At 36.0% G+C, this 22,390-nt stretch overlaps 1 protein-coding gene across 3 annotated transcripts in view; it reads left to right on the forward strand.

The window, feature by feature from the left end:
* Positions 1-22,390, forward strand: part of LOC123525294 (KICSTOR complex protein SZT2-like) — a 255,300-nt gene that overhangs the window by 171,782 nt on the left and 61,128 nt on the right. For all 3 annotated transcript variants that reach the window (XM_053537974.1, XM_053537975.1, XM_053537976.1), the window contains exons 46-47: positions 12,588-12,760; positions 13,201-13,399. In XM_053537974.1, the coding sequence (XP_053393949.1) occupies positions 12,588-12,760; positions 13,201-13,399 (372 nt within the window). The remainder of the gene's footprint in view (positions 1-12,587; positions 12,761-13,200; positions 13,400-22,390) is intronic.

The following is a 22,390-nucleotide window of genomic DNA, read 5'->3' on the forward strand; positions in this document are numbered from 1 at the left end:
TAAGTTTTATGTTTAGGTCAGCTTTTCTCCTAAACTATCAAAGCTATTGCTTTGAAACTTGGAATACTTGTTCACCATCATAAGCTGACCCTGTATAGCAAGAAACATAACTCCATCTTGCTTTTTGCAAGATTTATGGCCCCTTTTGTACTTAGAAAATATCAGATTTCTTGGTTAAGTTTTATGTTTAGGTCAACTTTTCTCCTAAACTATCAAAGCTATTGCTTTGAAACTTGGAGTACTTGTTCACCATCATAAGCTGACCCTGTACATCAAGAAACATAACTCCATCTTGCTTTTTGCAAGATTTATTGCCCCTTTTGGACTTAGAAAATCAGTTTTCTTGGTTAAGTTTTATGTTTAGGTCAGCTTTAATCCTAAACTATCAAAGCTATTGCTTTAAAACTTGCAACACTTGTTCACCATCATAAGTTGACCCTGTACAGCAAGAAACATAACTCCGTCCTGCTTTTTGCAAGATTTATGGCCCCTTTTGGACTTAGAAAATATCAGATTTCTTGGTTAAGTTTTATGTTTAGGTCAACTTTTTCTCTTAAACTATCAAAGCTATTGCTTTGAAACTTGCAACACTTGTTCACCATCATAAGCTGACCCTGTACAGCAAGCAACATAACTCCATCCTGCTTTTTGCAATAATTATTGCCCCTTTTGGACTTAGAAAATCATTTTCTTGGTTGAGTATTATGTTTAAGTCAACTTTTCTCATAAACTATCAAAGCTATTGCTTTAAAACTTGCAACAGTTTTTCACCATCATAAGTGGACACTGTACATCAAGAAACATAACTCTATCCTGCTTTTTGCAAGAATGATGGCCCTTTTTAGACTTAGAAAATCATGGGTAGGACAATATTTCTATTACACTAAAAAAAATCAGATGAGCGTCAGCACCCGCAAGGCGGTGCTCTTGTTCATCTAGGTCTGCCCCCTATTTTCAGAGTTATGGCCCCTGAAATAGTAAAAAAATGCACATTTTCACCTTGTGACGCGCGTAACTCAAAAAGTAATACAACGAACATATAATTTGATTAAACCTTGCATGAGATTATCATGATATGAACTTGTGCACCTCCTATTTTTCATCTAGGTCTGCCCCCTATTTTCAGAGTTATGGCCCTGAAATAGTCAAAAAATGAACATTTTCACCTAATTATGTGCCTAGTTCAAAAAAAGAATTTGATGTAAATTCATGAAACCTTGCTTGAGTCTTTATTATTGCGCACTTGGCATTCTTCTTGAGAATCTTAGTGCTTATTACAGAGTTACGGCCCTTGAAATAGCCAAAATGGTGGATTTTTTGTTTGTGATGCTCATAGCTCAAAAAGTGTATGGCCTAGAATAATGAGTCCTTTTTATAAAATGTTTGTTAAGGCTAAACCCCATTAAAACTGCAAACATTTGAATTATTTCCCCATATTTGTGACAAATGTACCAGTGGGGGGCACACCCTGTGTCCTACAGACACATTCTAGTTGAATTTTTGAAATACATTTTATGATGATGCTTTAAATTTATGATGAAAAAGTATATTTGCTATGGTAAAGATCACGCAAAATACAACTTTTGGGATTTTTTTGCTATAATTTTACAAAATTTTGTCATGGAGGTACCGTTTTTGTGCTAACTAGAATATCCTGAAAGTTTTAGAACAATTAGTTAACAAAAATAGAATTTAAAAGGGATTTTGATGTGAAAAATGGTATGGCTGAAATTTACAATGAAAAATATCACATCCAAATCTATTTTTTTATAAGATTAACAATTAAATTTAGAATGTTCCTATTACCTCCCTTGGAGTTCTTCAGAATGATGTTTAATACCAGGGATAGTTACTGTGTCTAATATTTAAAGAGAAATTGAGCCGCGCCATGAGAAAACCAACATAGTGGCTTTCCGCGCAGTCTGGTCAGGATCCATGCTGTTCGCTTTCAAAGCCTATAGCAATTAGAGAAACCGTTAGCGAACAGCATGGATCCTGATCAGACTGCGTGGATGCGCAGGCTGGTCTGGATCCATGCTGGTCGCAAAGCCACTATGTTGGTTTTCCCATGGCGTGGCTCAGTTAAGGAATAACCTTGTTTTGGAATAGGTAGAACAAACAAAAACTGAAAGTACACAATAACACAAGGTTGGTTTTCCTTTTCTTCTTCTTCTAATAACATACAGGGCCCACTCGGCAGAACAATTGTACATCTTGAAATAGTGTTACTGAAAGTTTTTGATGTAAAGTGGTGAAAATGTCTTCATTGATTTGAATGCAATTAAGTTTTGTGTAACAGTTTCAAGTGGAGAATATGTTTATGTTGACTTGAATGCTGCTAAGTTTTCTGTTTATACTGTTATTAGCTGATGAAGCTGAGAGTAAGCAGTTAAAAAGTAGTTCTAGCGTTTTAGTTTTTCACATTTACTATTAAGGTAGTTCTGCAAGTTTTGATAAACCGAAAGTCATAGCGTTACTATATTTATCCAGGTAACATAGAATAAAACCTGAAGCAGCCATTAGAAAGGCAATTCTTGCATATAAATATCATCTGTGTGTTTCTTTACAAAAGTGGCAACATTTTATACAGATATAAATGGTAAGAGAAATGCAGACATATGTGAAATAATTCAAAATAATTCCTCCAGAGCTGCTTGAAATTTGCAGATCTCGTAAATCATAGGAAAAAACCTCAAAAATAAGCACACAGGCATAAACTTTATTTTGAAGTTTAATAATTGTTACCACTGTTTCAATATGTCTGCATTTGAGAAAACTTTCTGTTTGCAAAAATGTCATCAAAATTGTGATTTTTCTTATAGACTCCCATTATGAAAACTTGTATGAGGTCTAAATTTGTCAAATCAGTCATCAAAAAATCAAACACAGGACTCTATCTTTTTTTTTTTATTTGCAGAACTTTGTCAATGTTTTGAAAAATCAGGCTCAATTTCATTCTACATTGTAGAAAAAAACACCTGAACTTGCAGAACTACTTAATTATACTTTATACTACCACAGTGTATTCAACTGATAGCTGCTTTTCTTAGCAGGGTGATATTAATTGGGTATATAAACTAAGTATTTTGTGACATTTCTTTTAAAATAAATGTATGCAAATCTGACATAGTGTCGCTTTCCAGTTATCCCTCATCAGATTATTAATTAAATACCAATATGTAGAAGGGACTAAGACAGTTTAACTTTATTTTTGCTTCTAAAACTAACACATCTGTCAGAGTTTTGGGCAAGTTATGCCATTTTCATATTTGTGTAAATAGGTGAATATCTCCAGCAGATGTAGTTAATAGCAAAATTTTTGTTTCTTGTTTGACTTTGTTGTTTTTTATGACATTGATATTAATTTCTAGTTTGTTGGTCATTTTGTGTTCATAGTATATTTTCACAGTATATTTTCATAGTATATTTTCACAGTATTTTCACAGTATATGAAACATTATTATATGAGCCGTGCCATGAGAAAACCAACATAGTGGGTATGCGACCAGCATGGATCCAGACCAGCCTGCGCATCCGCGCAGTCTGGTCAGGCTCCATGCTGTTCGCTTTTAAAGCCTGTTGGAATTGGAGAAACTGTTAGCGAACAGCATGGATCCTGACCAGACTGCGCGGATGCGCAGGCTGGTCTGGATCCATGCTGGTCGCAAACCCACTATGTTGGTTTTCCCATGGCACGGCTCATATAGATATTATACAGCAGTACTTAAGCATGAAACACTTGTTTATCCTGTATTTGTGTATCTGTATCAGAATAAGCACACTTATTAGCCCGACTACTTTCAAGTATTAAAATAGAAGAGCTTTTATTGGCACCTTTTCATCAACATTTGTGCCAGTGCTAACATCTGCATCTTCATTAAAACTCATCAAAAACTTTTGCATATAAGCAGGTTTCTTGAACACTGGTAGGCCAGATGCTTTCAAACTTCACACATCTTCTGGATCATTATGTGCCATCCAAGAACAAGTAACATAACTCTAATTTTTGTCAAAATTATGCCCTTTTTCACTTAAAATTTTTATTAAGCTGATGATTGGCACGTAAACAGGGTTCTTAAGAACTACTGAGCAAATGCTTTTGAACATAATACATATCTCTGGTATAGAAAGATGACCTCATAGAACAATTTTAAAAACTCTAGCTTATACAGTTTCAAAGTTCTGCCCATTTTTTAACATAGACATTTTGAGAAAGTATTGGATTTGAGCATATTTATTAGAAACCACTTGAAGGAATGCTTTCAAATTAATCAAAAGTCTTTGGCATTTTGACAACAGAAAATTATTTTCGAATATCTGAGGAAAATGTCTCACACAAATATGCCTAAATATGGATAAAAACAAAGGTCTTGGTTGATTAAGCTTTCAAACATAAAATATCACTTGTCAGTTGTCACTAACAGTCATTCATACAGTATGTTTTTATGTTCATAATTTCTACAACAATGAGTATTTGGAAGGTTAGAATCCTACACATTCAGATATATTCTTAGAATTGCAAAGATTACACTGCCTTTAGAGGTTTAGTTTAGCTCTATCAATACTCTTACTTTGAATTTGATTACAAGTAGTATAAGTAGTGGCTGTTCTAAACTACATTAGAAATGACTTTGCCTATTAAAGGAATATTTATAGTGTTATGTTGAAAAGGATATATGGTATTTTAACCTTTAACCTGCTGGCGGCAAATGATTTTGCATTTGCGACCATTGTAGACCAAGATCCGACTGCACATCTGTGCAGGCTGATTATGGTCTGCACTATTCACAATGAAGTCAGTAAATTATCAGTAAACATCCCTTTAAATGATCGGCGTCCTTCCGCGTCCCCACCTTGGTTTAATTTTATTTTTTTTACACTTTCTCTTTTTTCTTCTTATCTCTATAATGACTTGATGGATTTGATTCAAACTTAAAATAGTTATTCCTCATCATCACCCACATCATCTGACATAAGGACCATAACTCTGGCACCAATATTTCAAGATTTATCCCCTTTTCACTTAGATTTTCAGGTAAAAGTTTTAATGCACTTTCACTCTATTTCTGTTATTACTGAAAGGATTTGATTCAGACTTGAAGTAATTGTTCAACATCATCACCCACATCCAGGGCTGGCAAAATCACAGAAAATTTTACTTGTCCACAGACAAGTAACTTTGAAAATTTACTTGTCCGTACTGCTAGTTTACTTGTCCATACATTTTGTATAAACTTTTACTTTTGGTATTTGTATAATAAAATAAAACAATATACTAATTTTCTACTTACTTGTATTAAGACATGCAGCAAGCAGCCTATCAAACCTTATGCTATAAAAAGTCAGACAGTGATGAAATCAGCTTTAAAGTTTAACAAGATAATCCCTGCTGTATGTAAAGTACACAGTCAGTAATGGAGTTATGTTGGTGTCTCAGACTCACTCAGTCCTTGATTCCAAAAATGGCCGATTCTATTTTATTCATTTTCTTAGTAATGTCATTTCCAACTCGAGGACTGTTGTTTTAATAAAGTTGTTTCAAAACGTCGTACTGACAATTTTGTAATATTTTGCGATATACCAATGTAAGGAAAGGGGTTTGTTTCTTATTAATACCGAGTGACCAGTTTGGCATTACAAAAACAACATCTCACTTGAATAGAAATGAAAGTAAATTGTGGAAAATAAAGATATGCATTCAATTTTTATATCAGTTGATCGACGAAAGAACGTCTGCCACCCGTCGTCTTTATGTAGTTGAATATTTTTGAAACAAGTTGTTAATTTACCATGGATATCATCATAATTATAAGTTTTATCAACAATTAGTTTACACATGTCGATAATTAAACTCAGTGAGATAATTAGACATAACAGCATCGCTGATTGGCCGAGTATAATTGCATCTCGTGTAACTGTTAATTTGATACGCTTCCGCATTTCTCGGGGAGAATCTCACAAGTACCTGCAGTAGGCAGAGCTTGAATTATAATGGGGAGTATTCAATGTATATTTAGATAAGTAGTTAGCGAGTGTGGATAGAAAAATCGGGTGACTTGAATATTGCTTTGAGTGTCTGAATAGGAATTTCTGTCAAATTTTAGGAAGCAGATGCTCAATTTTCACTTGTTCACGGACAAGCAAAATGCAAAAATTCGGTTGTCCGGACCCGCAAATATACGACTCGGACAACTTGGACAATTGATTTTGCCAGCCCTGCACATCATATTAAACAAGGTGCATAGCTCTGGCACAAATATTTCATGAATTATTCCCCCTTTTTACTTAGAATTTCAGGTTAAAGTTTTGATGCACTTTCACTCTATTTCTGTTATTACTGAAAGGATTTGATTCAAACTTGAAATAATTGTTCAACATCATCACCCACATCCAGGGCCGGCAAAATCTCAGAAAATTTTACTTGTCCACGGACAAGTAACTTTGAAAATTTACTTGTCCGTACTGCTAGTTTACTTGTCCGTACATTTTGTATAAACTTTTACTTTTGGTATTTGTATAATAAAATAAAACAATATACTAATTTTCTACTTACTTGTATTAAGACATGCAGCAAGCAGCCTATCAAACCTTATGCTATAAAAAGTCAGACAGTGATGAAATCAGCTTTAAAGTTTAACAAGATAATCTCTGCTGTATGTAAAGTACACAGTCAGTAATGGAGTTATGTTGGTGTCTCAGACTCACTCAGTCCTTGATTCCAAAAATGGCCGATTCTATTTTATTCATTTTCTTAGTAATGTCATTTCCAACTCGAGGACTGTTGTTTTAATAAAGTTGTTTCAAAACGTCGTACTGACAATTTTGTAATATTTTGCGATATACCAATGTAAGGAAAGGGGTTTGTTTCTTATTAACACCGAGTGACCAGTTTGGCATTACAAAAACAACATCTCACTTGAATAGAAATGAAAGTAAATTGTGGAAAATAAAGATATGCATTCAATTTTTATATCAGTTGATCGACGAAAGAACGTCTGCCACCACAGTGTATTCAACTGATAGCTGCTTTTCTTAGCAGGGTGATATTAATTGGGTATATAAACTAAGTATTTTGTGACATTTCTTTTAAAATAAATGTATGCAAATCTGACATAGTGTCGCTTTCCAGTTATCCCTCATCAGATCATTAATTAACCCTTAGCCTGCTGGCTGCAGATGATTCTGCCTTTGCGACCAGTGCAGACCAAGATCAGCCTGCACATCTGTGCAGTCTAATCATGGTCTGCACTGTTCGCTATTCAGTCAGTAAATTTTCAGTGAAAACCCCTTTGAATAATAAGTAGTACTGTCCAAATTGAAAGATGGACCAGTCCATTATAGAAAAATAGCAGGGTAAGGGTTAAATACCAATATGTAGAAGGGACTAAGACAGTTTAACTTTTTTTTTGCTTCTAAAACTAACACATCTGTCAGAGTTTTGGGCAAGTTCATTTTCATATTTGTGTAAATAGGTGAATATCTCCAGCAGATGTAGTTAATAGCAAAATTTTTGTTTCTTGTTTGACTTTGTTGTTTTTTATGAGATTGATATTAAGTTCTAGTTTGTTGGTCATTTTGTGTTCATAGTATATTTTCACAGTATATTTTCATAGTATATTTTCACAGTATTTTCACAGTATATGAAACATTATTATATGAGCCGTGTCATGAGAAAACCAACATAGTGGGTATGCGACCAGCATGGATCCAGACCAGCCTGCGCATCCGCGCAGTCTGGTCAGGCTCCATGCTGTTCGCTTTTAAAGCCTATTGGAATTGGAGAAACTGTTAGCGAACAGCATGGATCCTGACCAGTCTGCGCGGATGCGCAGGCTGGTCTGGATCCATGCTGGTCGCAAACCCACTATGTTGGTTTTCCCATGGCACGGCTCATATAGATATTATACAGCAGTACTTAAGCATGAGACACTTGTTTATCCTGTATTTGTGTATCTGTATCAGAATAAGCACACTTATTAGCCCGACTACTTTGAAGTATTAAAATAGAAGAGCTTTTATTGGCACCTTTTCATCAACATTTGTGCCAGTGCTAACATCTGCATCTTCATTAAAACTCATCAAAAACTTTTGCATATAAGCAGGTTTCTTGAACACTGGTAGGCCAGATGCTTTCAAACTTCACACATCTTCTGGATCATTATGTGCCATCCAAGAACAAGTAACATAACTCTAATTTTTGTCAAAATTATGCCCTTTTTCACTTAAAATTTTTATTTAGCTGATGATTGGCACGTAAACAGGGTTCTTAAGAACTACTGAGCAAATGCTTTTAAACATAATACATATCTCTGGTATAGAAAGATGACCTCATAGAACAATTTTAAAAACTCTAGCTTATACAGTTTCAAAGTTCTGCCCATTTTTTAACATAGACATTTTGAGAAAGTATTGGATTTGAGCATATTTATTAGAAACCACTTGACGGAATGCTTTCAAATTAATCAAAAGTCTTTGGCATTTTGACAACAGAAAATTATTTTCGAATATCTGAGGAAAATGTCTCACACAAATATGCCTTAATATGGATAAAAACAAAGGTCTTGGTTGATTAAGCTTTTAAACATAAAATATCACTTGTCAGTTGTCACTAACAGTCATTCATACAGTATGTTTTTATGTTCATAATTTCTACAACAATGAATATTTGGAAGGTTAGAATCCTACACATTCAGATATATTCTTAGAATTGCAAAGATTACACTGCCTTTAGAGGTTTAGTTTAGCTCTATCAATACTCTTACTTTGAATTTGATTACAAGTAGTATAAGTAGTGGCTGTTCTAAACTACATTAGAAATGACTTTGCCTATTAAAGGAATATTTATAGTGTTATGTTGAAAAGGATATATGGTATTTTAACCTTTAACCTGCTGGCGGCAAATGATTTTGCATTTGCGACCATTGTAGACCAAGATCCGACTGCACATCTGTGCAGGCTGATTATGGTCTGCACTGTTCACAATGAAGTCAGTAAATTATCAGTAAACATCCCTTTAAATGATCGACGTCCTTCCGCGTCCCCACCTTGGTTTAATTAATCCCCCGCCGTGGCGGAGGGATTATAGGAATGGTCTGCGTCCGTCCTTACGTCCGTCTGTCCGTCCTTCCGTCCGTAACAAAATCGTGTCCGGTCCATATCTCCTAAACCCCTTGAAGGATTTTCATGAAACTTAGGTCAAATGATCACCTCATCAAGACGATGTGCAGAACCCATGAGTCACCCATGCCAGCTCAAGGTCAAGGTCACAACTCCAGGTCAAAGGTTTGAGCCTGCCATTTTGTGTCTGCTCTATATCTCTTAAACCCCTTGAAGGAATTTTATAAAACTTGGGTCAAATGATCACCTCATCAAGACGATGTGCAGAACCCATGAGTCAGTCATGCCGGCTCAAGGTCAAGGTCACAACTTAGGGTCAAAGGTTTGAGCCTTCCATTTTGTGTCCGCTCTATATCTCCTAAACCCCTTGAAGGATTTTCATCAAACTTGGGTCAAACGATCACCTCATCAAGGCGATGTGCAGAACTTATGAGTCAGCCATGTTGGCTCAAGGTCAAGGTCACAACTGAAGGTCAAATGTTTGAGCCTTCCATTTCGTGTCTGCTCTATATCTCCTAAACCCCTTGAAGGAATTTTATAAAACTTGGGTCAAATGATTACCTCATCAGAACGATGTGCAGAAATTATGAGTCAACCATGCCAGCTCAAGGTCAAGGTCACAACTAAGGGTCGAAGGTTTGAGCCTTCTATTTGGTGTCCACTCTGTATCTCCTTAACCCCTTGAAGGATATTCATCAAACTTGGGTCAAATGATCACCTCATCAAGAACTCATGAGTCAGCCATGTCAACTCAAGGTCAAGGTCACAACTGAAGGTCAAAGGTTTCAGCTTTGTATCTCCTAAACCCCTTGAAGGATTTTCATGAAACTTTGGTCAAATGGTCACCTCATCAAGACGTTGTGCAGAATTCATGAGTCAGCCATGTCAGTTCAAGGTCAAGATCACAGCTAAAATCAAAGGTTTACCCTTTCGCTATCCATAGCAGTGGCGGGGGATTTAGCTGTCTTTCAGACTGCCTTGTTTTATTTTTTTTACACTTTCTCTTTTTTCTTCTTATCTCTATAATGACTTGATGGATTTGATTCAAACTTAAAATAGTTATTCCTCATCATCACCCACATCATCTGACATAAGGACCATAACTCTGGCACAAATATTTCAAGATTTATCCCCGTTTCACTTAGATTTTCAGGTAAAAGTTTTAATGCACTTTCACTCTATTTCTAATATTACTGAAAGGATTTGATTCAGACTTGAAGTAATTGTTCAACATCATCACCCACATCCAGGGCTGGCAAAATCACAGAAAATTTTACTTGTCCACAGACAAGTAACTTTGAAAATTTACTTGTCTGTACTGCTAGTTTACTTGTCCATACATTTTGTATAAACTTTTACTTTTGGTATTTGTATAATAAAATAAAACAATATACTAATTTTCTACTTACTTGTATTAAGACATGCAGCAAGCAGCCTATCAAACCTTATGCTATAAAAAGTCAGACAGTGATGAAATCAGCTTTAAAGTTTAACAAGATAATCCCTGCTGTATGTAAAGTACAGTCAGTAATAGATATGGTGGTGTCTCAGACTCACTCCTTGATTCCAAAAATGGCCGATTCTATTTTATTCATTTTCTTAGTAATGTCATTTCCAACTTGAGGACTGTTGTTTTAATAAAGTTGTTTCAAAACGTCATACTGACAATTTTGTAATATTTTGCGATATACCAATGTAAGGAAAGGGGTTTGTTTCTTATTAACACCGAGTTGACCATTTGGCATTACAAAAACAACATCTCACTTGAATAGAAATGAAAGTAAGTTGTGGAAAATAAAGATATGCATTCAATTTTTATATCAGTTGATCGACGAAAGAACGTCTGCCACCCGTCGTCTTTATGTAGTTGAATATTTTTGAAACAAGTTGTTAATTTACCATGGATATCATCATAATTATAAGTTTTATCAACAATTAGTTTACACATGTCGATAATTAAACTCAGTGAGATAATTAGACATAACAGCATTGCTGATTGGACGAGTACAATTGCATCTAGTGTAACTGTTAATTTGATACGCTTCCTCATTTCTCGGGGAGATTCTCGCAAGTACCTGCAGTAGGCGGAGCTTGAATTATAATGGCGAGTATTCAGTGTATATTTAGATAAGTAGTTAGCGAGTGTGGATAGAAAAATCGGGTGACTTGAATATTGCTTTGAGTGTCTGAATAGGAATTTCTGTCAAATTTTAGGAAGCAGATGCTCAAGTTTCACTTGTTCACGGACAAGCAAATTGCAAATTTTGGTTGTCCGGACCCGCAAATGTACGACTCGGACAATTTGGACAATTGATTTTGCCAGCCCTGCACATCATATTAAACAAGGTGCATAACTCTGGCACAAATATTTCATGAATTATTCCCCCTTTTTACTTAGAATTTCAGGTTAAAGTTTTGATGCACTTTCACTCTATCTCTGTTATTACTGAATGGATTTGATTCCTACTTAAAATTGTTGTTACACATCATTACCCACATCATATGACACAAGGTGCATAACTCTGGCACAAATATTTCATGAATTATTCCCCCTTTTTACTTAGAATTTCATTTTAAGGTTTTGATGCACTTCCACTCTATTTCTGTTATTACTGAATGGATTTGATTCAAACTTAAAATAATTTTTCAGCATCATCACCCACGTCATATGACACAAGGTGCATAACTATGGCACCAATTTTTCATGAATTATGCCACCTTTACTTAGAATTAATGGTTAATTTTGATGCATTTTCACTGTATCTCAGTTCTAACACAATGCATTTGATTCAAATTTAAAGTAGTTGTTCCACATCATCACCCACATCATATCAGACAATCTGCATAACTCTTGCACCAATATTTTATGAATTATGCCCCTTTTTGCCTATAATTATATTTATATAGTGTTTTGATACACTTTAGCTTTACCTCTCGTATCACTTAATATTTTGACACAGACTCAAACTATTGTGCAATATCTTTATCCACCATTGGAGTAATTAAACATGCCAATGACAGCTCCAGTTTCCTCAGATGTGCCCAGTTTCACTATCCAGCATCGAAATAGTCGAGCGCGCCATCTCCTGTGACAGCTCTTGTTTCTGTTACTCTCATAATTTTGATGTTTATTTGGAATGGATTGTTTGTGTTGATGGAAGTTCTGTACTACATTAACTTCAAAATTTTTCTTCCTTGTAAGAAATACCGTAATAGGTGGTATACAACATTCTGTAGTAAAATTTACCCATGGATACTGTAAGTTCTTTCTTCTGTACAGTAAGTAGATACTAGTAGATTTTCTTCCTTGTATTTACCCTTACACATACAGTTTTAGTGAGACAGGTTTTCAAATGTAAAATCAAAAATGATTTACGTGGGTAATTCTTATTCAAATCAGATAGAATGATTACATTTAGTATAAATGTTGCTTTAACACAGAATCTGATAGGATTTACTTGCTATTAAAGGTGAAGAATTCAGAGAGAGGAAGTTGTCAATGGTATTGAAGAAACCTTCAGATTCGAATAGAGGTGTAGATCGACGTGCTTCCCTTCAGAATCCATCCAGATTTCAGGCTCTTAGAGATGCTTTTATACATTCTTCAAAGAGAGTCATGTCTCCTACACCAGATAGTAACAAGGTATATGGTTAAATAAAATCATGTCTGCTGCACTAAGTTTTAATAAAGCATATGATTTAATACACTCTTCAAGGACCATGTCTTCTATACTTGTTTGCAACAAAATATTCTGTTTTATTCATTATTCAAAGGAAATCATCTCCTACACTAGATAAAAACAAGTTATTGTGTTTTATACATTATTCAAAGAAACTAATTTCTCTTTCACTGGCTAGTACTAAGGTGTACTGCTATAATGAATTCTCCAGGTAATATAATTCATCCTACATTCGATAGTTGCAAAACGTGTACTGTTTCATACATCCGTCAGAGAAAGCCATGTCTCCTATATCTGAATAGTGACAAATTACTCTGTTCCATGCACTCTTAATCTGTAATTGAAATCTTTTATTTGTTATTGAAATCCTTACATAATTTATGATGTAATCTGGTTCTTTCAGGTGTTTGATCTGCCAGGGTTTGATTCTGGGCCTGGGTCAAAGGCAAGTTCTCCTATGCCAGACAGGGCCCTAATAGGGAGTCCACATAGACCAGATCCTGGAAACATAGTTAATCAGTATGAGAGTGGGGATAGAGGTACCTTACACAAAATGTACTCTGATCTGATGGAAGGCTGGTTTAAATACTGTAGTCAACAAGGTGAGTTGACTTTGTATTGCCTATTCATGTTCTGTTGTCAACTTCGTTTGTTCAGCATTCTCGACTACTTCATATTATGTCATCAGCTTGGTAAATGCAGTTTGTTTGACCAGTTCATATTTTGTAGTCCGCTTCGTGATTATGTCTCCCATTCCACTAGGGCAGGCATATTGTTTTTGCCCTGTATGTCCGTCACACTTCATTTTCAATCAATAAATGAAGAACCATTTGACCTAGAACCTTCAGACTTAATAGGGTGGAAGAGCTTATGCTGTAGGCGACCCTTATTGTTTTTGGGGTCACTTTATCAAAGGTCAAAGTCACAGGGACCTGAACATGGAAAACTATTTCGGATCATTAACTTGAGAACCACTTTACCCAGAATGCTGAAACTTCATAGGATGATTGGACATGTAGAGTAGATGACTCATATTTATCTTAGGGTCACCTATTAAAGGTCAAGGTCACAGGGCCCAGAACATGGAAAACTATTTGCAATCAATAACTTGAGATCCACTTGACGCAGAATGTTGAATCTTCATAGGATGATTGGACTTGCAGACTAGATGACACCTATTGTTTTTTGGGCACTCTTTTAAAGGTTAAGGTCATGGAAATCCATTTTTGATCAGTAACATAAAAACCATTAGACCCATAACCTTCAAACTTTCTGGGATGACAGTACTTTCAGAGTAGAGACCCCTATTGTTTTTGAGGTCACTTTTCAAAGGTCAAGGTAATTGGGGCCATCTGAGCTAAGCAAAAAGATTTGGACCACCTGTATTATTCCATATTACTCGACATAAAATAAGAACATGTACCATTCTTTGTCTTTTATTTATCTCATTGTTATACTGTTAAATGTTTTAAGATCATATAACACATTATGACGAACAAATGACTTAAAATACTTGATTTCTAAATTAATATATTCTACATCTGCTAAGGTAAATGCATCAATAGATCTGAAAAAAACATTGAAAAGTTAAGTTGGCATGTTTTTGGCCGCTCTATCTTCAAGCGAGAGGAGACCAGGCGCAAGCATGAGACAACACGCGATGCGATGACCCCTAAAAACCGCAGACGGCACCCAGCACACGGACCACACCCGAATGTATGACAGCAGACCTCAGCTCACCACGGCTCCGCACCAAAACGATGCCACGAAGCAAGTCAAGAGCTGCTACCAAACACTCAGTGCTAGAAAGCTGTCTGATATATGTCTGTGCTAAAACAAGAACGACAATATTGGCATTATTGTCCACGAAAACGGCACGCGTTAAATATTCATGAGACAGCCCAATTCTTCAGCTAGTAAAACTAAAATACGGACTGACCGGGCCTACCACACAAAACACCAACTGATGCACCCCAGACACACTTCACCTTGCAAGAAGCAACGCAACATAGGCACCACACAACATTATAGTGAAGCATTACAGACAACGGAATGCAACCAGGGCCTCACCAGTACATTGTGATGCATTACAGACACTTCATATCGCAAGAAACAACGCAACATAGGCATTACCAACACTATAGTGAAGCACTACGGACAACGGAATGCAACTTGGGCCTCACCAGTACCATAGTGATACATTACAGACACAACCTAGGTTTCGCCAATACTGTAATTATTCACTATAGAAGCTTCACTACGCAAAAAAGCAAAGCAACCTAGGCATCACCAGAACCTATAGTGGTGCACTACAACCACTTCACAAGCAAGCAACGCAACGCAACGCAATGCAATCTAGGACTCGCCAGTACTATAAGGACGAAATCCTAGTGACCCGAAGCAACTTCAGGTCAACCAACCTTAAATAGCAAGGTGCATCTTTTGCAATGAAAAACCTTTGGTGCACTGTTAAGACAATAATGCCCTTGTGATAGGCCCGATAAAGGCAAACATAGCTTCACCAAACTGAGCGGACCGTGTCCATAACTGACAGACGACAACGCAAATTACACTGAACTGTTCCGAATAAAATTCATCACACCAAACGCATAGATATATCTCTAGTTCGGCGTCTACCGTATAAATCGCCACAAAACAAACCCCAACCGGTTATTGTTTAGCAATCTAATTAACTCGATATCTCGCCTGATCCCTCAATTCAACATTATTTGAGCGACAGTCCTAACATTTAAGGTATAATTACCGATTCATAAAAATTACAAAACACATAAATAACTGCCAGTGAGCCTTATCTTTTATCTAGAAGCTAAGATATAAATGAAAATACCTAAGCTAAAGTAATACACAAGTTCATGTAATTCTTTCCTATATATTCTTTTACAGAAAATGTCTTAAACATTAATTTAATTTCCGATATCCTAAAAAGCAGACAGCTCCAGTTAAAAACATTCTAACGAATGCTGTTATTTATCAACACAATACACCTGAATTCCATAAATCGGGAACTATCCAAAAGTTAATTTCCAGGAATTATCTATCTACGGTACTTTGAAGTTCCTTCGACTTGGCTTCTATCACAGAACATTCATTCGTAACTTCTTTGAGTATGATTATAATTGGGATATCGGAGACTTCACAGTGTACGTTGCACTAACAGCTCACTGACATCTTCAATAAACGCCATATAAGAAATCTGTACCCTGAAAGTATAATACAAAACGCAGCAAATCTGACACAAATTTCTCCAGAATGTCAGGTCTTTCACCAAAAAAACTAAGTTAACCATAAAAAACTACTGCATTAGCAACCTTAGGGGTGTGGCGGGAGGGTAAGTTTATCTTTACTGAACGACATGTAGAAGAACTGTAGATTCTGTCAGTGTATAATAACGGTCTATTCGCCCTTTCAGACGCAATGTGAGAAATCTGCACGGGCTTTTTGCTTTTATATCGACAACTGGCTGTGTTCTCGGCTCGCTGAACATGCACATCAGTACTGTATTAATAAAACGAGAACCAGTTCAACTGAATAATAAAGGCCGATTAATCCCGAATCCTTAGCAACTAACAAACATTTTAAGTCTCGAGGAATAATGAAATTATTTTAAGGAAATAATTTATATTATTCCATATTACTCGACATAAAATAAGAACATGTACCATTCTTTGTCTTTTATTTATCTCATTGTTATACTGTTAAATGTTTTAAGATCATATAACACATTATGACGAACAAATGACTTAAAATACTTGATTTCTAAATTAATATATTCTACATCTGCTAAGGTAAATGCATCAATAGATCTGAAAAAAACATTGAAAAGTTAAGTTGGCATGTTTTTTGGCCGCTCTATCTTCAAGCGAGAGGAGACCAGGCGCAAGCATGAGACAACACGCGATGCGATGACCCTAAAAACCGCAGACGGCACCCAGCAACACGGACCACACCCGAATGTATGACAGCAGACCTCAGCTCACCACGGCTCCGCACCAAAACGATGCCACGAAGCAAGTCAAGAGCTGCTACCAAACACTCAGTGCTAGAAAGCTGTTTAACAAACACCATGCATCCCGTCTCCTCTCGATTTATTGATTTTTTTCCGCCACAATAAATTTTGCAAAAATTTATCCCCCAAAAAATCAACACAAAGAAATATTAGACATTTACAATTTTCTATTAAAGCATCTCTGTGACCGCGGCAAATCTCAAGTAAAATGCAATGAATCCGCGCGAAAGAAATTATAGCGAACGCATAAAATATAGGTAAACATTCAATCCACACGGCCAGCCAACCGCTGGAGTCGAAAATATCACGCGGTGTTACCGAAAGATACTGTAATATTTCTAATACGAATGATCAGTACGTACGGGAAAAACTAATTAAGCGTATTGATGCACTTATCCCTAATAGCATAAATCTGAACAACATTTTACCGGGAAAAAAGTTGCTGTGGCATAACACATTATAGTGTGATTTGGTTAACCGTAAAAATCTTGGGCAAACTAGATCTTAACAAAATAATTCGATGTTAGGTTATTTGTGACGTCAGAACTTCTGAATCACAGTAAGTAGTCATGAAAAATTATTTGTTTTATTTGCGTGTATACATGGTAAAAGTACATACATAGTTTCAAATCACCAAAAATTCGTAATTTCGGATATTGTTTAATAGTTTACCTAAATCAATGAAGAATTGTATCAACTTTTGGCACACACAAGTTTTATTTGAATTTGTGTCCAAATTGTGAAATAATTGTCATAAATTTAAACCTCTAGCATGTAAAGCGTCGGTAGCGATGAACATTTTCTCAGAAACTGCTTGAACTATTTGGTCTTTTGAATGTTTGACTCGGGGGATATTGCCCATAAGAAAATAGTATCTTAATATTTCATAGAATCGCGTTAAATTAATGGAATTATGGCAAGCTACACTGGTTTCGTTTTGTATTTTCAACAAAATAAAATCCCCTTTCTGATTTGTCTTAGAATTTATTAAACGTATAACCAAATACTGTCCGTAAAAGACAGGTCAGCCTCTTCTCTAAATACCGGATCCCACCGACGCTTGAATCTACCAGTACACTTTAATTAATCTGAATAGGTGGCCTGCCAAAATAGGCTAATATGAAAACAACTGTAAACATCCTTTATTCGTAGTTATAATAAATCTGCAATAACACAGGTTTATGTCTACCGCCGCAAAAAATGAATTTGATTCCGTATGACAACCCTGTAATGATTACTTTAAAACACTCTCATATAAAAACTAATGAAAATAATGCTCGTAAGGTATGATAAACTTTGATGAGAACCCTTACACTAAACCATACGTCATGAATAAACATGATGACGTATTCACTAAGTATAGGCTATACTTTACCGGTTATAATTGTCGAAATATTTCAAATGCTTTTAAAAGCAGTGCTACACATTATCAGAGAATCGGTAGAGATTTCCCGACCAATGAAATAAAATGTGTATTTTATACTTCTTTGTTCTAAATAAAGAATGTCTTGAACTTTTCAATTGAAGGCGAAGCAGGCCATTTCAATGCCATTAAAACGACCAGGCACGTGATTGGTTTTGAATAAATATTTATATGAAGGCACCCAAACATAATCGCCACTGAATTTGATTTCTTTATTCGACAAGTCGGTACCCCAGATAAATGGGGAATAATATAATAGTTCTAGAACAATTCTATCGGAAGTTATGCCACATTTATGCCACGTGTCAGGCAACAGTTTGCGTGACACCAATGACCTTTAATCCAAACCTTCACCCCAAGCATTTGCAGAAAAAACAACTGTTTACCCTGATTGGTAATCCAAAAATAGTCCTAAAAAAAAAAAACGGGTATACCGACTGTAATATCGCAAGAATCCTAGTATTGTTAAATCTAAATAAATCTCAACCCTTATGTGGTGATAGGCTTGCTAAATCAACAGAATGAGCCGGATGAAGCAGAGACGAAACAATCCACATACATCTGCAGTCCTGAATAAAAATTATTCTGTGAAACAATCGTTTTTTTGTTTGTTTTTTTTTTAATTTACTTTCTGAAGTGTAGTGGTCAGAATTCGGATCACCATCTGTAGGTCTACAAATCAGGCTCTGAACCCCAAAATTTCAATCATTATTGCTTTGTTTTTTCGTTTGCCAACTGCTATCAAATCCTTAAATACATTTAAAGCCGCAAAACCACCTCCAGTAAAATCGTCTAGATAGTTCTGCTGTTTGCCTGATTTCATGTTTGATTTCAACACAAAATTCTTAAATCGCCACCACGACCTAGTAACCTTTCTTTTTAACCACGGAAACTTCATGAAAATCATTCTTAAATTACAAGTAATATACAGCCATGATGGATAACCAAGGCCCTTCCTTAAATAAATGAGTTTTACAGCTTCGTATGCAAAAACTTATTCAATCAATCTCTTATCATCATAATTTTAAGAGCATAGCATAGAATGACTACTTTACATTGAAGAAACCAAATGTGTTCGAAATTTAACTTAATACACTAATTTCTGTACATATTGTTACATTGATTAAATATAGTATTAAGTCATTAAACGCCTTGTTTTGGCCTAATCTATGTCACCGTCAACTTGTTACTAAATACTTGTATATTCAATCTTTTCATGCAAATCATGTAAAAACTACCGTCGTGGAAATACAAAAGAATACAGGTATTTTGTGGCGTATCTTTAAATCCTAGCAAATTTTGCAATGTTATCCATTCCTCAAAAGGAAGTGTTGTATCAAAATAAAAACTTTCTGTGTCAGTCCAGTGTTTGTGTTAGCAGAGAAGACTATTAAACGTACTAGACGGTATGCGTTTTGCGTTTTTGATGACAAGTCCCTTGACCTAGATCTTGACCTATTTTAGAAATTTAACAGCTGTTATTTTGGGTCGATATAGTCTACTTTGACCGGTGAATTTGCTAAGTTAACTATATCGATATTTCTTTTTTTTTTTTGAGCTCTGAGACGAAATTTCATTTGAACTTCATCTCCGGGCGCGACCCCAATCTTGACCCCTAAAATGTCTCTGAAATGTTCTACTTGCAAATTATCCCGGGATGTGGGTTTTGATACTTCACTGAAAAGTTATACTGACTGCAGGACACTCCCGAATGTGGAGCGAAGTATGTGCTTTTTTTATGGAAAATTTGAATATTAATGAAGTAATTGCACATGCAGTGACGTGTACTCGCCCGAACCGTTTCCGCTGCGTCATTAACCTGCACACATCGCCACCACAAGTCTGTTATGTTTTAAGACCAGGATGCGGGCGATATCACCCGACGCAACTGAAACTGCCCACCGAGCACACGCCATGCTAAAACTTGTACATGTAACAAAGCATTTTCTGAACTTTACACTGATTGGTTAGATATGTCGCCGCATAAATAATGAACGCTTACGACCACTGCATATAGAATAATTCTGCCCGAGTGTTTTCAGCCTGACCGTCGGTAGACAGTCTAAATGTCTTTCTTACAAAAAAAGTTTTGATAACTAAATGCCCCCTTTGACCGGCAATAATGCCAAATTGATATATTCGTCTCTGAAAATCTGTTCAAGGGAGGAAAGCAGATGTGCCGCCAATAAGACACTGGTAAGACTAACAGAAGGTATGATTTAATTTGCGCATCTTCCTACAGACTGTAACTTTTTGTTCAATATTAGACATGCTGACCATACAGACGAGCCTAGTATAGATGACCTATACACTTACACCGCCACACCCTCCTTGAAATTTTACCTCTAACCATGACATAGTCTTGTGAAATACCCGAACCATGTAAAAATACTTAAAAAATCAATAATATTATTAATACACCCACCAGCATTATCTTGTAACTGTCTGTTTCTTCCTTCTCGATATCGTTTGCACAATTACCGGTCCCTCGTGCTCCAAGGTCATGTGGAGGTATCTGATTCCGCACCTCGTTCCTGGCCGGCCTTTTGTTTCTCTCCTCTCGTCCTATGGTGATATTCCTGTTGTTGACGATTTTGCTCTTACATTTTGCCTGTGACCTTCGTCCTTCCTTTCCCGGCCTTGTCGTTTAGGTCTAACACGTTCATGCGGCATCTCAATTTAAGATTACTTTAAGTTTATCTTTACTGAACGACATGTAGAAGAACTGTAGATTCTGTCAGTGTATAATAACGGTCTATTCGCCCTTTCAGACGCAATGTGAGAAATCTGCACGGGCTTTTTGCTTTTATATCGAACAACTGGCTGTGTTCTCGGCTCGCTGAACATGCACATCAGTACTGTATTAATAAAACGAGAACCAGTTCAACTGAATAATAAAGGCCGATTAATCCCGAATCCTTAGCAACTAACAAACATTTTAAGTCTCGAGGAATAAATGAAATTATTTTAAGGAAATAATTTATAATATTTTTTTTTTACAGATTTCAAAAGTAATCTTGCAAAATCTTAATCTTGACCCACTCTCCTAATTTTTTCGTTTTTAAAGTTTAAGCTAAGAAATTTGTTCAGGCAAGCAACTCTACTCAGGTGAGCTATTTGTTTTATATTCAGTGAGGTAATTTCAGCCTGTTTGGCTGGTTTTATATTCTGTAGTAAGTGAGGTAATTTCAGCCTGTTTGGCTGGTTTTATATTTTGTAGTCAGCGAGGTAACTTCAGCCAAAATCAGCCTGTTTGGCTGATTTTATATTCTGTAGTCAGCAAGGTAATTTCAGCCTGTTTGGTTGGTTTTATATTCTGTAGTCAGTGAGGTAATTTCAGCCTGCTTGGTTGGTTTTATATTCTGTAGTCAGTGAGGTAATTTCAGCCTTTTTTTGGCTGGTTTTATATTCTGTAGTCAGTGAGGTAATTTCAGTCTGTTTGGCTGGTTTTATATTCTGTAGTCAGTGAGGTAATTTCAGCCTGTTTGGCTGGTTTTATATTCTGTAGTCAGTGAGGTAATTTCAGCCTTTTTGGCTGGTTTTATATTCTGTTGTCAGCGATGTTATTTCAGCCTGTTTGGCTGGTTTTATTTTCTGTAGTCAGCGATGTAATTTTTGCCTGTTTGGCTGGTTTTATATTCTGTAGTCAGCGAGGTAATTTCAGCCTGTTTGGCTGGTTTTATATTCTTTAGTTAGCGAGGTAACTTCAGCCTTTTTGGCTGTTAAGATTGGTTTTATATTCTGTAGTCAGCGAGGTAATTTCTGCCTGTTTAGCTGGTTTTATATTCTGTAGTCAATGAGGTAATTTCAGCCTGTTTGGCTGGTTTTATATTCTGTAGTCAGTGAGGTAATTTCAGCCTTTTGGCTGGTTTTATATTCTGTAGTCAGTGAGGTAATTTCAGCCTTTTTGGCTGGTATTATATTCTGTAGTCAGTGAGGTAATTTCAGCCTTTTTGGCTGGTTTTATATTCTGTAGTCAGCGATGTTATTTCAGCCTTTTTGGCTGGTTTTATATTCTGTAGTCAATGAGGTAGTTTCAGCCTGTTTGGGTGGTTTTATATTCTGTAGTCATTGAGGTAATTTCAGCCTTTTTGGCTGGTTTTATATTCTGTAGTCAGCGATGTTATTTCAGCCTTTTTGGCT

This window comes from Mercenaria mercenaria, chromosome 3 (assembly GCF_021730395.1).
Source record: "Mercenaria mercenaria strain notata chromosome 3, MADL_Memer_1, whole genome shotgun sequence".
NCBI lineage: Eukaryota > Metazoa > Mollusca > Bivalvia > Venerida > Veneridae > Mercenaria > Mercenaria mercenaria.